Raw genomic sequence first — 14,966 nt, forward strand, 5'->3', positions numbered from 1 at the left:
TACCCCATCCTCTCCTCAGCTACTGAATAAACGAAATGATCAATTACTGAGTTTTATGTTAGCAAATAAAATTTACGACAATTTTTTACCTTTTATAATATATCCATTATTTAGCCATATTGGACCGTTTAAATTATGTACGATCTTGAAAACTTATAAATCTTTAATAATAACTAGAAAATATTAACCTTTTATCTAATTGATCGACTCTAAATATTTAAGAATATGAAAGATTGGTACTACTAACTGTGATGGGGACTCCTATGACATTAAGGCACAAAGTTACATGCGTAGACTTCCTATCATTGCGTACAACTAAAATATATATATCCTATTATATAAAGTAGTAAGCGTTTTTTGTCTGTCCCGAAGGATCTCGCTAACCGCTGAACCGATATTGTTTTCCTTTACAGTGAAGCTTCTTATAGGTCCTGGGAAGGTTTTAAACTATTTTTGGGGAGGGTGTCTTCAACCCCCTCGCCCCCAAATTTTACTTACTCTTTTAAAACTCAAATTTAAAATGGGAGAAGGTTGACTTTTTCCCTCCTACCTTAAGTGCTCCTAGAGGCTTCTAGGGGCGTAGCCGCTAGTGTTTATAAATTGTATACTGCATTTTCAGTAGCTTACAAAAATATAATATCTAGTTTTTGTTCAAACTTTTACTGATTCTTAATGTAAAGACCTTTCACTCAATATTTGTAAATCCTTGTTTATACTGTGACACCATGAAATTGAACGACTCTAGGACCTAACTTTAATTTGAGATATGTTTCGCCTGACTTAGATTAGAGACATAAATTATAATATAACAAAACTTAATTGCACAATTTCGACACATTAAACAAAACATAGACATTTTTCGTCTGATAGAAAATTGCTTTCTGCTCTGTTGTGTCATCTTGGCTGCGTTTATTTTCTGACATTATTGGCTGATATTCAAAGACCCAATTGAAAGTTGGCACAGTATCCCCACACCGTGGGTAGAGTTACTTATAGGTGGTGCCCCCTCTAATTTTTTGCTTTATGTACATTTTGTTGTTAGAAGCAAGGCTTCTCTGGTATTAGGGTCAATACATACGTCCGACTGTTTGTAACCTGGATGATTTAAAGCCCTTTTTAAAAACTAATCCTATTCATTTGGGTCAAACAATTCTGAAACCTCCCTTAGGCTTTGAAATTTCTAATTTGACACTTCTCTTTTATATATTTGGTTTATTTTGGCTGCGCTTCCTATGAACATAATTCTTGTTGTATTAAATTTTTAAAGTCTTGAAAACAAATGCAAATTGTTTTATTAAAACCACAAGTCATTTAGAAAGTTTATTACATATGCAGTAAAACTTTTATATCTAATTTTTTTTAATGTTTAAAGAGAAAGCCAAGACATTTATATTTTATTTAAATTATCTACTCTATAACTATATTGAGAGCTTTAATATTTATCGTTTTTAGTAATATTGATCAAGCCAAGAAGGATATTCCAAATAATCTGACAATGTGCGATTACATGGCAAAAAACAAATTTTGCCCTATGATCACTTTAGTGACAAAATAATTCGGGGCTAACCAAACTGGTTTTGATCTTTTTTTTAAAAGTTCTATTATCTGCGACAAGCTGTCTATAATATGATGCAATAAATAGCATTATTATTTTTTATTCAGTATAACAAAATAACCATTTAAAATACGATAAAATCCACGAAATAATATTAATGTTTTTAATATATTTCAGTGGTGTAGTTCCTGTACCTGACGACACATTCACAGTGACCCAGGCCATTAACGCCATCGGCTTCGGCCGCTTCCAGATCCTGTTGTCCATCGTGGTGGGCCTCTGCTGGATGGCGGACAGCATGGAGATGATGATCCTGTCGGTGCTGCCTATGAGCATGACGTGCCAGTGGGGTATTGGCAGGTACAAGCAGGCCCTCCTCACAACCGTCGTTTTCATAGGTAAGTTGAGAAACTTAAAAATCATAATTTTAGTATGACTTCAATTTGACCACATAATTGGCTTCAAATGTGTACACATTTTGGTATGATGGGAGCATTTTTTCCCCATTTAATTATATACTATAAGTCAGCGTAAAGTATAAAATATAAATAGTTAAATGATAAATCTTTATTTTAGGATATTTTATTATCCAATAATTGTGTCGCTTGAAGTTCATTTATGTATCTAACTGACCATCTATGGCAATACTTCTACCCTTAAAACCTTTTTATTCCTTCCAAATGTCCACAATAAAACAGAACTATTAACTTTTATACTAAACATTCTATTTAGAAGCTAATCTTATAAATTCCTTGTTGTTGCAATATTAAAGAAAATATTTCTCATATAAAGCAGGGATCTAAAGGGATAAGACAATGGCCGATAAATTGAATTACATACCCAATGATGATACACAAAATTACCCCTTCTGTAGATTACAAACGTTAGGACACTCAACCTAATGAACTAACCAATCAAAATTCAAGAAAAAATCCCCAAAATGTTAGGAAAGTTAGACAGGAATAAAAAAAAAATTTGAAACTAATCAACATCCCATTGCCCCCTCCCTCCTTGCATATAAAGTGAGAAAAGATAGCGCCAAGATTGTTGGGGGAGAAGCTATAAAAATCCAACTTAAATGCAAATTAGAGCTTTTATGCAAATGTAAAGCCTTAGTTGTGCGACAATTTAAAGAGGAAACAGAAAGTTTAGTAGAACTAAAATGTTGCTGGATTAGCACAATTTTTGGACCCAGTTTAATCCCTCTCTTTGTTTTTTATTTCAAAACAAAGCTTCGACGAAGACCAAACTGCATAACTTTTGCATAACCAGTTTTGACGTCATATTCTCCATTTTTTTTTTAGGGGTTTTGTTTCCCACGTCTCCTCTCATCTTCCTCATTTTATGACGTCACAGGAATCAAAAGTGACACAAAAGTTATGCAGTTTGGTCTTCGTCTAAGCTTCTCTAAAATCAATTCAAGGGGGAGAAGTCGACCTTTTCTTTTTAATTTAATTTTAAGGGATTATTTATCATTTGATGTAGGTGGTAGACTCACACAAAATATATATAAACCTTCCCTGGACCTGTGAGAAGCTTCACTGTAAGATTGACCGTTGAGCAAGATCACACAGACAGACAACCAGTTTCTCTTTTAGAAGGATAATTTAATTTGAATCATCTTTGTAATGGCTTTTTCATTTGGGGGGGTTTCCCCCCCAAAAAAAATTGTTCGGGGGAGGGGAAGGGGGTAATCACCACTTCCCCCACCCCTTTTAGACGTCCTTGGCTTTCCTATTCAAGGTAGACACTGCTTAGAACGAATAGCAACTCTATGTAATAATTCACATCTATCTAACTATTTTTCCATTCTTCTAAGAAAATGTATTTTTTGCCTCTCGTTTGTACATTGAATTAAGTCAACATATACAATTAATACATTACTATAATTTATAAGATTACATATTTATTTTAGTAAAGAAAAAGGTCTTGGTTGACGTGAATTTTCATGAAAATATTAAAAAAGCTGCGATAGAATTTTTTGTTTGTTTTAGCAGCTTTAGCTAAGTATTATTAAAAGTCCGACTTGGGGCTGAAAAAAGGAAAGAAAAGAATTATTGAAAACAAATTTTTTGTTGTTGTAAATTTTAAATTTAAATTTCTTTATATGAGGAATTGAAAAATATGCACAGATAAATTCAAATTCAAAGAAAGGACACAACTGGGTCTAAGACTTAAACTTGACACCTGCTTGACAGCTCTGCTGGTGACGGCGGCTTAACCCAGATACACAATACAAAATCTGGGTTTCTAGTTTGGTCATACACAAATTGTAAGGAGATAGAATGTATATTGTCAAAAAAATTCAAGACAGGCCAAACACAGATGAAAATATGTGCGAAATTATTAGTAAGATTAGAGGGATTTTTTTTAGCTGAAAATAGACACATCTTATTACAATACACAGTTACGACTTCCATACCAAGGTCATGCATCAAAGTGTTGGTTTCTGCAATAGTTTGGTTCTTAGTACCTCTAACCCAAAACGAAAGTCTGGCTCTAAGTTGTTAACCACCAAAACTTATGAATTTGTTTTATATTACATACACTAAGATACTAATGTCTAGAAATAAAAAAATATATTTGTTCTAAAGATTGTTTTTAGCATTACCAATTCCTTATCGGAATTTTAAGTTTAAAGTTTTGTAAATTGTATATTTTCAAGCTTTTGGTGCCAAGTTCTAAGTTAGATGTTAAAGCTAAAGTTAAGCATGCTTCAATTCAACAGATAAACATTTATTTTCACATCATTTTGGACAGTTAGGCTTTATTTGGACATAACTGCACTTGATAATAAAGATTTGTTTCGAGAAATGTTAAAAAAAAATCAATTCAAATTTGATCTACAGATTAATATTTATTTTTAAATTATTTGGGACAGTTACACTTAATTTGGACAGTTCTATACTTTGTAATTAAGATGAATTTTAAAAAAATTATAAGAATGCTAAAACTCAACTTATAAACATTTGAATTCACATCATATCTTAAAGGACAGTTTAATTTAACTTCATGTTTTTAGGCATTATTATTGTAAACAACTGGACTTATGGAAAGCTTCACTGTTGGGAAAATTCATACCTGTTTAGTAGTTAACTACAGACAGACACCCTGTGACTTTAGTATAATATAGATGATTTTTCTAAACATTATGTTGTGGTGTGTTAAATATCAATTTAGAGAAAAGATGTCAAAATCAGGGATCCAAAGGGATAAGACAATTGCTGATATATTGATGTACATCACCAATGTATATATACAAAATTACTCCTTCTGTATAATAAAATTAGGGATTGAAACGTTTGGGCACTGAACCTAATAAATCAACCAATTAAAACTCAATAAAAGTCCATAAAGCCAACGAATAAGAAAATGTTATGTTAAAACTTAAGGAACTAGTGTTATAAATAGCTTAATGTCCCCTTCCTCCCTGCAAAACCTCCAACCTGTCTAGCACACAGTATGATCCTTGTTAAAATTGTCATCACAAATTGTTAACTTTAAATTTATCATTTTTGAATAAAAATAAAATAGAAGTCTTCAGCTGCTTTTAAAACTCTTTAAAGATATAGAAAAGAACAGGATTCTGCATTTATAATTAAAGCTATGCCACTGTCTATAATACAAAGTAGCTTGATGTCCATGCGTCCGTCTGTCCCTTAAGATCTCGGTAACCACTGAACCGATTGGATTCTACTCTTCAGGAAATATATCTACTGGTCCTGTGGTGGTTTTAGCCTATTTTCTTGGGGGTGGTACACTTTTTTTTAGGTAATTAAAACATTGGTGCTGCATCACCACCTCCACAGTTTTTTTAAATTACCTCTTGGGGCAAAGCCCCTAGAGGCTAGGGGCGAAGCCGCTAGTATATAGTACAAAGTACAACGATGTCTGTCCGTCTGTCTGAACTTAATATCTCAGTAACCACTGAACTGATTGGGCTCTAATCTTCAGGTAATATACATACTGGTCCTGTGGTGGTTATCTTTAGATACCTAATTTTATTGTTTAGGTACCTAAACTTTTTAAAAATTCTCTCTTGTGGCAAACCCCCTAGAGGCTGGAGGGCGAAGCCGCTAGTTATTGATAAAGTATAACCAATTTCTGGATAATAGAGCTTCTCTGCTTATAAGAATGTTGTCAGCCTTGTTCCTCGTTAAAATATGTTGTAATAAAATTGTATGTTGAAGTGAATTGAAAGGTTGTGAGCTTAATGAACCAAATATATCCTGGATGCACATATATATTTTGAATAGAAAGATTTATTTTCAACATTTGTATAGCAGGTTTCAGACTATTATCTTGTTAGATTGTTATTGGCGAGAATTTGTACAGTGCTTGTAATGTCAACCGTCCAGTCGGACCAGTTTTGTCCTGGGAGGGATGCAGGGACATTGGACTTTAAATTACTTAAAAAGAACAAAAGACTTTTTCATATTTCAATTTAATATTACAAACTAGTACTGTATTTGTTCTAATTGTGTATTAAATAGAAAATCAACTTTTTAAAGAATTAAGTTTGTCTAGTGGTCTTAGACCTGAATGGCTGAGAGTTGCACCTGTCTTTTGGACAAGGAATTCACCACACTTCCAATCTTAATTATACAACCCATATTTTTACCGTCTTTTGTATGACAAAATTAAATGTTATGCCTTGAACTTACCATTTTGTATTTTTGACAAGAAACAAAGACTGGCAGACATTATAGATTAAATGTAGAAGATTTTTACTACTAAAATTGCTTTATTAGAGGGACTAGCTGCTGCACCTGTAGCATCTTGGGGCTTTGAATTCTAAAGTGTAAGAAGAGAGCAGAAAAATAGCCTTAAACCATCCCAAGTCTTAAATCTAAAAATTATATAGCCCAAAACAATCTCGTGACCTATGTGAAGATTCCTTAAAAAATAAAAGCTTAATCAGTTCATTAGTTATTGAAATCCTAAGCTTCAGACAAAAACCTTACTACTTTATATAATAAAGCTTCAGACAAAAACCTTACTACTTTATATAATAGAAAGATAAATAAAATTTTGTATAATTCTGGTTGATCTAATTCTTATGTAATATTTGTAATTTAGTGCATCTAAAGTAACTTAGCTTCACAATTTTGTAATCAATAAAACAGAACAAATTGATTCAAATACTCTACTCTACTTGCAAAGAAACAATTGCATAACACAAAAAGCTTGTTAAAAGCGAAGCTTTTCTATGACAAGGGTCAGTCCGTCCGTCCGTTCGGAACTGTTAGCTCTTTCCGTTAATTTAAGCATGTTAGAATTGCCATATCGATTTCAAACTTGCATGGTGATTCCAGTAGTAGTTAGGTACGATTTTGAAAGCGTAGCAACTCTATAATAGTTACTAGAATGTCCGTACATCATTTTAAATATATTGGTTTTTAACTTTAACGGCTAATTTTTATGTGATATAATTATTCGATTGATCTGATATTTGCAATACTGATTCCTAGGACAACAAAGTACAATGTTATAAGCGAAGCATCTCTATAATCAAGTCCTAAAGATGTTAGTATGTCATTGAACAGTATCCTGTATTTAAGCAGTTTTTCAACTTTAATTATAATTTCGTTACGACTTTAATAAATTTATATTCTGATTATTCACTTCTGACAATCTGGTAATGTTTGATTGTCCTACCGTTTCAGAGCTTCGCTTTTATCGATGTTATCATCCTTGTTCGTAAAAAAACCAATTAAAGATAAAATTATCTTCAAAAGTACAAATCCTAGCTTTAGAGTTTAATTCTGTATGCCTAAATGTCAAAGGAATAATCAAACAAGGATTAAAATATAAAGTATAACACACACAAACGACTGACTTTCTATTTACGGAAAGAAAATTTATTTTATAATATTTATATGGTGCAAAAAAAAGAATGCTATTTTGGCCAAAACTCTAATTTTACAGGGTGTCCAACAAAAAGTGTATTTTGGATATCTAGCGTAATACCCAAAATACCTGTCCGAAAAAAATCATTTTTTTTGGCTTAAATCCTGTGTTTTATCTGTGTGCATATGTGGTATATAACGGTTCGGACCACCCGGGACTAAAAGGTTGTCAAATTTCACTTTGAGACACCCCGTAAATGTGATTTTTGCGTCTGTAGAGCTAAAACTTGGTCCAAATTGGCTATTTTTTTCAAATTACTCTAATATGTGTCTTAGTATGTTTGGCCATAGTGTTTTCTGACCAGATCAATAATTTCATATTTTTTGGACACCCTGTTTTTTCAAAAAAAGAGAAAAAAAATATTTGTTTTTTAAAATTTTTTTTCTATTTTTAAGTTACTTAAAACTGTCATATAGATACAGATTTTGTTTAATAACAATAATATTTGCCTATTTTACAATTTTTTACACTTTTAGGACACCCTGTGTATGTTTTTGAAAAATGATGGTTTTTGCCCATTTTTGGGGGGAAGGAGTCGTTTTAGGGCCATATACTATTTCTTCATTTTTGTAGAACTCTTCAAGACACATCATTTGTTATCAATGCAAAAACCGCGAAAAACGAACCGTTTTGCGGTTATTCACCGCCAAAGGCAGAATTTTTACGTTTTTTGCCGTTCCCGAGGTTCTAATGGGCATTTGTGGTAAGAAGACGTTGATTTATCAAGATAATTGTGAAATACTTTTATTTAGGCATTTTAATTTACTAAATTTCATGTGAAGTAAACTTTTTTGTATATCCAACCGATTTTTGTCAAAAGGAATTTCACTTATGTTATAGCAATTATTTATGTTATATTCACTTCATTTTCTTGTTTTAACAATTGAAATCCATCTTGACAAAAAACGGTTAGCTGCACAAAAAATTTTATTTAATATGAAATTTAGTAAATTAAATTACCTAAATAAAAGTATTTTAGATAAATCAACGTTTTCTTACCACAAATGCCCATTACAACCTCCGGAACGGCAAAAACGTAAAAAAATTCCACCTTTGGCTGTGAATAACGGCAAAACGGTTCGGTTTTTGCGGTTTTTGCATTATTAACAAATGATGTGTCTTGAAGAGTTCTACAAAAATGAAGAAACAGTCTATGGCCCTAAAACGACTCCTTCCCCCAAAAAATGGGAAAAAACCATCATTTTTCAAAAACATGCACAGGGTGTCCCAAAAGTGTAAAAATTGTAAAATAGGCAAATATTAATGTTATTAAACAAAATCTGTATCTATATGACAGTTTTAAGTAACTTAAAAATAGAAAAAAAAATTAAAAAAAAAACAAAAAAAATTTTCTCTTTTTTTGAAAATACAGGGTGTCCAAAAAATATGAAAATATTGATCTGGTCAGAAAACACTATGGCCAAACATACTAAGACACATATTAGAGTAATTTGAAAAAAATAGCCAATTTGGACCAAGTTTTAGCTCTACAGACGCAAAAATCACATTTACAGGGTGTCCCAAAGTGAAATTTGACAACCTTTTAGTCCCTGGTGGTCTGAACCGTTATATACCACATATGCACACAGATAAAACACAGGAGTTAAGCCAAAAAAAAATGATTTTTTTCGGACAGGTATTTTGGGTATTACGCTAGATATCCAAAATACACTTTTTGTTGGCCACCCTGTAAAATTAGAGTTTTGGCCAAAATAGCATTATGTGCGCTTTTTACAAGAATAAACGATCATTTTGGTGTATAAAATGTATAGATTGGATGTAAGATTGATTAAAAAATAATTTTTAAAATTGTGAATAAATGGGTGTTTTTTACATTTTTGTTACCTACCTTCATAGATAGCTAGATATCTAGACATTTAGGGACTCTGAAACTTTTTTTTGGCCATCCAGCATCCTTGAATGACCCAACGGACCAAAATATAGAGTATTAACAAAATCGGAGAGGTAGTGCAGAAAAGTGGTACATTTGGCAAATAATGCACCATATGCAAAATGTTTAGCTTATATAAATCTGTTATGCTTTTATTATATTTTATTAAACATTATATACTATGCAAAAATATAAAATAAGTAAGTACATGTTTCCTTACAACATATATTTATTTACTTTATGCTCTCAAACATTTTAGAATATAACGAATATTTCTTTATAAAGAAATTGAAAATTGATGACGATACCGTATACGATCTGCAAATCGAAACTTTTGGTAGTGGTTTTATCAAATCTTGATTAATTTTTTTTTAGTATGGCTTCGAAACCGATTAATATCCACTGGATTAGAGCCAGCTCTCAGCCATATTGAAAATGCACTTATATTTCCATATTACAGACAATATGGGGGTCGTTTTTTAGCCATCTACGAGTTTCACTTTATTAGAGTACATTTAGAAGATCCAAGTAATGATAAATATCTTGTTATGGTGGAGTTCTAAACTAAATAGAAATTTAAAAACTCCACCTTAACCCTACTACTGAAGAACGTAAATACGTAAAACTATTCCATATTGGCAAAGACATGCAGTTAACATAGACATAAAAGGACAGGCAAATCAACATTTAGTCCCTTAAAGATTGTTGACTTACCTGGGACTTGCAAGCTTTTTTTTTGATGGGGGTAAAATAAAGGGTTTCCAAGGTTTGTGGAGGTTAATCTAATGTATCTTTATCATTTTGAGGGGGATTAAATGAGACGTTTCAAAGGTTTTGGGGAGGTAAACATCCCTTTATCCTCACCCTTGAAGTCTATGTTTTGTCAATTGTATAGCTAATTCACAAAAAAATAAATGAGATATCCAAAAGAGAGAAATATAAATAAATTAATTTGAAACAATTGTTACCAGTGGACTGCCTAGATATTTATAAGCAAAGTGTGAGTCTAGAAGGGTGTAAAAATTAAATGCCATTCCTTATCAATTTTGTAAACCAAGTATTCTATCTATATTTATTTGTCTATACATATATTCGTGAGAAAATGTGTTGCAAATATGTGCATTGAAATTATGCACTTTTTCTTCATTATTTCCACGCTAAATGAAATAAGTAATCTATCAAGTTAAGATTCCTCACCTTTTGTGTGCCCATTAAAGTAATACAATAGAGGGGGAAGGGGTTATATAATTGTATGTCCCCACACCGGAGACTCTGTGCCGTCTTTCAATAAGGTCTTTGATTATCAGCCAATAGGGTCGGAAATATTAACATTAATATTATTAAGATGAAAATGATCCCCAACAGTGGATCCAGGTGATTGTCTGGGCTATACATCTAAACTTGATACTGTCAGTCAGTTAGTACTTAATAACAATTAGTTTCATTTTTGCATAAACTCCAATGCACAATTTTAAGGCCTTAGACAGTACCTAGTTTAAAAGTCTTTGATCTACCCTGTATATTGGAGTATTTGGTTTCCAGTTTTCTCTTTTTTTTGGGTCTTAACTTGTTTACAATCTAAATATTTTTAAAACTCTGTTTTCCAGGTTATCTATCATATATTGCATTCCTCCTAACCTTAGTTAACCTTCCATTGTTCTATCCCTCTATTTCTTGGTTCCTTAAATATTCAAATATCCATTTCCGATCCCTGCATTCCTGGCTGATTATAGTCTCTTGCATAGTTTGCATTGTCCATAACTCTCTTTAAACTTGTATTGTCCTATGTCTTTAACCCTGGTTGATTATAGTCTCTTACATGGTTTGCATTGCCCATAACTCTCTTTAAACTTGTATTGTCCTATGCCTTTAACCCTGGTTGATTATATAGTCTCTTACATAGTTTGCATTGCCCATAACTCTCTTTAAACATTGTATTGTCCTATGCCTTTAACCCTGGTTGATTATAGTCTCTTACATAGTTTGCATTGCCCATAACTCTCTTTAAACTTGTATTGTCCTATGTCTTTAACCCTGTTGATTATATAGTCTCTTAAATAGTTTGCATTGCCCATAACTCTCTTTAAACTTGCATTGTCCTATGCCTTTAACCCTGGTTGATTATATAGTCTCTTACATAGTTTGCATTGCCCATAACTCTCTTTAAACTTGTATTGTCCTATGTCTTTAACCCTGTTAATTATATAGTCTCTTAAATAGTTTGCATTGCCCATAACTCTCTTTAAACTTGCATTGTCCTATGCCTTCATTCCTGGTTGATTATATAGTCTCTTACATAGTTTGCATTGCCCATAACTCTCTTTAAACTTGCATTGTCCTATGCCTTTAACCCTGGTTGATTATAGTCTCTTACATAGTTTGCATTGCCCATAACTCTCTTTAAACTTGTATTGTCCTATGTCTTTAACCCTGGTTGATTATAGTCTCTTACATAGTTTGCATTGCCCATAACTCTCTTTAAACTTGCATTGTCCTATGCCTTTAACCCTGGTTGATTATATAGTCTCTTACATAGTTTGCATTGCCCATAACTCTCTTTAAACTTGTATTGTCCTATGTCTTTAACCCTGGTTGATTATAGTCTCTTACATAGTTTGCATTGCCCATAACTCTCTTTAAACTTGCATTGTCCTATGCCTTTAACCCTGGTTGATTATAGTCTCTTACATAGTTTGCATTGCCCATAACTCTCTTTAAACTTGTATTGTACTATGTCTTAAATCCCTGGTTGATTATAGTCTCTTACATAGTTTGCATTGCCCATAACTCTCTTTAAACTTGTATTGTCCTATGCCTTTAACCCTGGTTGATTATATAGTCTCTTACACAGTTTGCATTGCCCATAACTCTCTTTAAACTTGTATTGTCCTATGCCTTCATTCCTGGTTGATTATAGTCTCTTACATAGTTTGCATTGCCCATAACTCTCTTTAAACTTGCATTGTCCTATGCCTTTAACCCTGGTTGGTTGATTATAGTCTCTTACATAGTTTGCATTGCCCATAACTCTCTTTAAACTTGTATTGTCCTATGCCTTTAACCCTGGTTGATTATAGTCTCTTACATAGTTTGCATTGCCCATAACTCTCTTTAACCTTGTATTGTCCTATGTCTTTAACCCTGTTGATTATATAGTCTCTTACATAGTTTGCATTGCCCATAACTCTCTTTAAACTTGTATTGTCCTATGCCTTCATTTCTGGTTGATTATAGTCTCTTACATAGTTTGCATTGCCCATAACTCTCTTTAAACTTGCATTGTCCTATGTCTTTAACCCTGGTTGATTATAGTCTCTTACATAGTTTGCATTGCCCATAACTCTCTTTAAACTTGTATTGTCCTATGCCTTTAAACCTGGTTGATTATATAGTCTCTTACATAGTTTGCATTGCCCATAACTCTCTTTAAACTTGTATTGTCCTATGCCTTTAAACCTGGTTGATTATATAGTCTCTTACATAGTTTGCATTGCCCATAACTCTCTTTAAACTTGTATTGTCCTATGCCTTTAACCCTGGTTGATTATAGTCTCTTACATAGTTTGCATTGCCCATAACTCTCTTTAAACTTGTATTGTCCTATGCCTTTAACCCTGGTTGATTATAGTCTCTTACATAGTTTGCATTGCCTATAACTCTCTTTAAATTTGCATTGTCCTATGCCTTTAACCCTGGTTGATTATAGTCTCTTACATAGTTTGCATTGCCCATAACTCTCTTTAAACTTGTATTGTCCTATGTCTTTAACCCTGTTGATTATATAGTCTCTTAAATAGTTTGCATTGCACATAACTCTCTTTAAACTTGCATTGTCCTATGCCTTTAAACCTGGTTGATTATATAGTCTCTTACATAGTTTGCATTGCCCATAACTCTCTTTAAACTTGTATTGTCCTATGCCTTCATTTCTGGTTGATTATAGTCTCTTACATAGTTTGCATTGCCCATAACTCTCTTTAAACTTGCATTGTCCTATGCCTTTAACCCTGGTTGATTATAGTCTCTTACATAGTTTGCATTGCCCATAACTCTCTTTAAACTTGTATTGTCCTATGCCTTTAACCCTGGTTGATTATAGTCTCTTACATAGTTTGCATTGCCTATAACTCTCTTTAAATTTGCATTGTCCTATGCCTTTAACCCTGGTTGATTATAGTCTCTTACATAGTGTGCATTGCCCATAACTCTCTTTAAACGACTAACCCAAAGGGGTAGTTTCACGAAATGCATTTGAACTTAATTTAGTGAACCGCATATTTTTTCTTAGTTAATGGGGTAAACTACATTTAAATAGCATATATTTGAAATAAATTCAATTTTCTACCACGTAGTTTTTAAAATATCAAGACCTGAAAATTGTCTTTTTGTGATATATGCAATTTAAAAAGACGATTTTCAAGTCTTGATATTTCAAAAACTATGTGGTAGAAAATTGAAATTTTTCCAAATATATGCCATATAAATGTAGTTTAACCATTTAACCAGGATAAAATATGCGGTTCACTAAATTAAGTTCAAATGCATTTCGTGAAACTACCCCTTTAAGTAAATTCTTCCCTTTATTTTTATGGCTAAAAAAGCATATTTTCTGAGAAATTAATTTTGAAATATGTTTTTTTTTATAGAAAATCTCATGTGGAGTTCTTGTAGGAAATATGCAATTTTTATATAAAATTAGTTTATAGACTTGTCCTATTTGTTTTAAACTTATAATTTAAAATACAAGAAAATTTTATAGAAATAGATCAATCTTTCTATGACAAGAACTTAATTGCCTGTTATTCACGTCTTAATTGCACCCAACATTTGCTATTACTTTGAAGCCAATAAAAAAAAGCTTACACTATTTAAACAAGAAAAATTATTTCTAAAGCAATGAATTCACATATATCCCCCCACCCCCTGAAATGGTCAAAGATTCTCTTGTTTGTTCAGTAGTTTTAGATATCTTTCTGAACACCCAAACACATAAACAAATATCCATTTTCTTAAGATATTTTTTATTTTAGGTATGATGGTTAGTTCAACCTTCTGGGGGAAGATCTCCGACAGATTTGGTAGGAAAACAGCGCTCATAGTTTCTGGCTGTTTTCTTTTCTTCTATGCTTTCATCAGCTCATTTGCACCTTCTTATCCGTGGATTTTATGTTTAAGGTGAGTATTTTAACATGGATGACAACATTTATAAGTAGTGAAGCAACACAAATAATGAAATGGACAAACAGACAAAGTGAGTTAAAGAGCAGATGTTCAGTTCTTATAACACAAAGAGAGAAACAATAAAAAATTTATGTTTACACCTTTTGTAGCATGACCGACAGACATACGGACAAAATAATGAATATATTAGATGTGGGAATCTAAACTAAAAGTTTTAGCAGTCTATCTTTAATAACGGCTGAGAAATTACATTTCCCCCATTGCGTTACGGACTGACCGACAGAGAGATTGTAATCATCTATGAATAACCATTTAAAGAAATAAATAAAATAGGATACTTTTGATTATGACTACGTGTCCTTGTTTGTACCGTATCGTTACAGAATTCTTCGTTTAATGATTAAAATCCATAGGGCTGCTTTAACATAT

At 32.3% G+C, this 14,966-nt stretch overlaps 1 protein-coding gene across 1 annotated transcript in view; it reads left to right on the forward strand.

Annotated features, from left to right (window-relative positions):
- The window catches only part of LOC145319597 (synaptic vesicle 2-related protein-like), a 36,562-nt gene that overhangs the window by 13,267 nt on the left and 8,329 nt on the right, over positions 1-14,966 (forward strand). The window contains exons 2-3 of the mRNA XM_080161821.1: positions 1,733-1,953; positions 14,387-14,531. Coding sequence (XP_080017947.1) covers positions 1,733-1,953; positions 14,387-14,531 — 366 coding nt within the window. The remainder of the gene's footprint in view (positions 1-1,732; positions 1,954-14,386; positions 14,532-14,966) is intronic.

The sequence above is a fragment of the Acartia tonsa genome, chromosome 1, assembly GCF_053477335.1.
Source record: "Acartia tonsa isolate MP-2025a chromosome 1, ASM5347733v1, whole genome shotgun sequence".
Lineage (NCBI taxonomy): Eukaryota > Metazoa > Arthropoda > Copepoda > Calanoida > Acartiidae > Acartia > Acartia tonsa.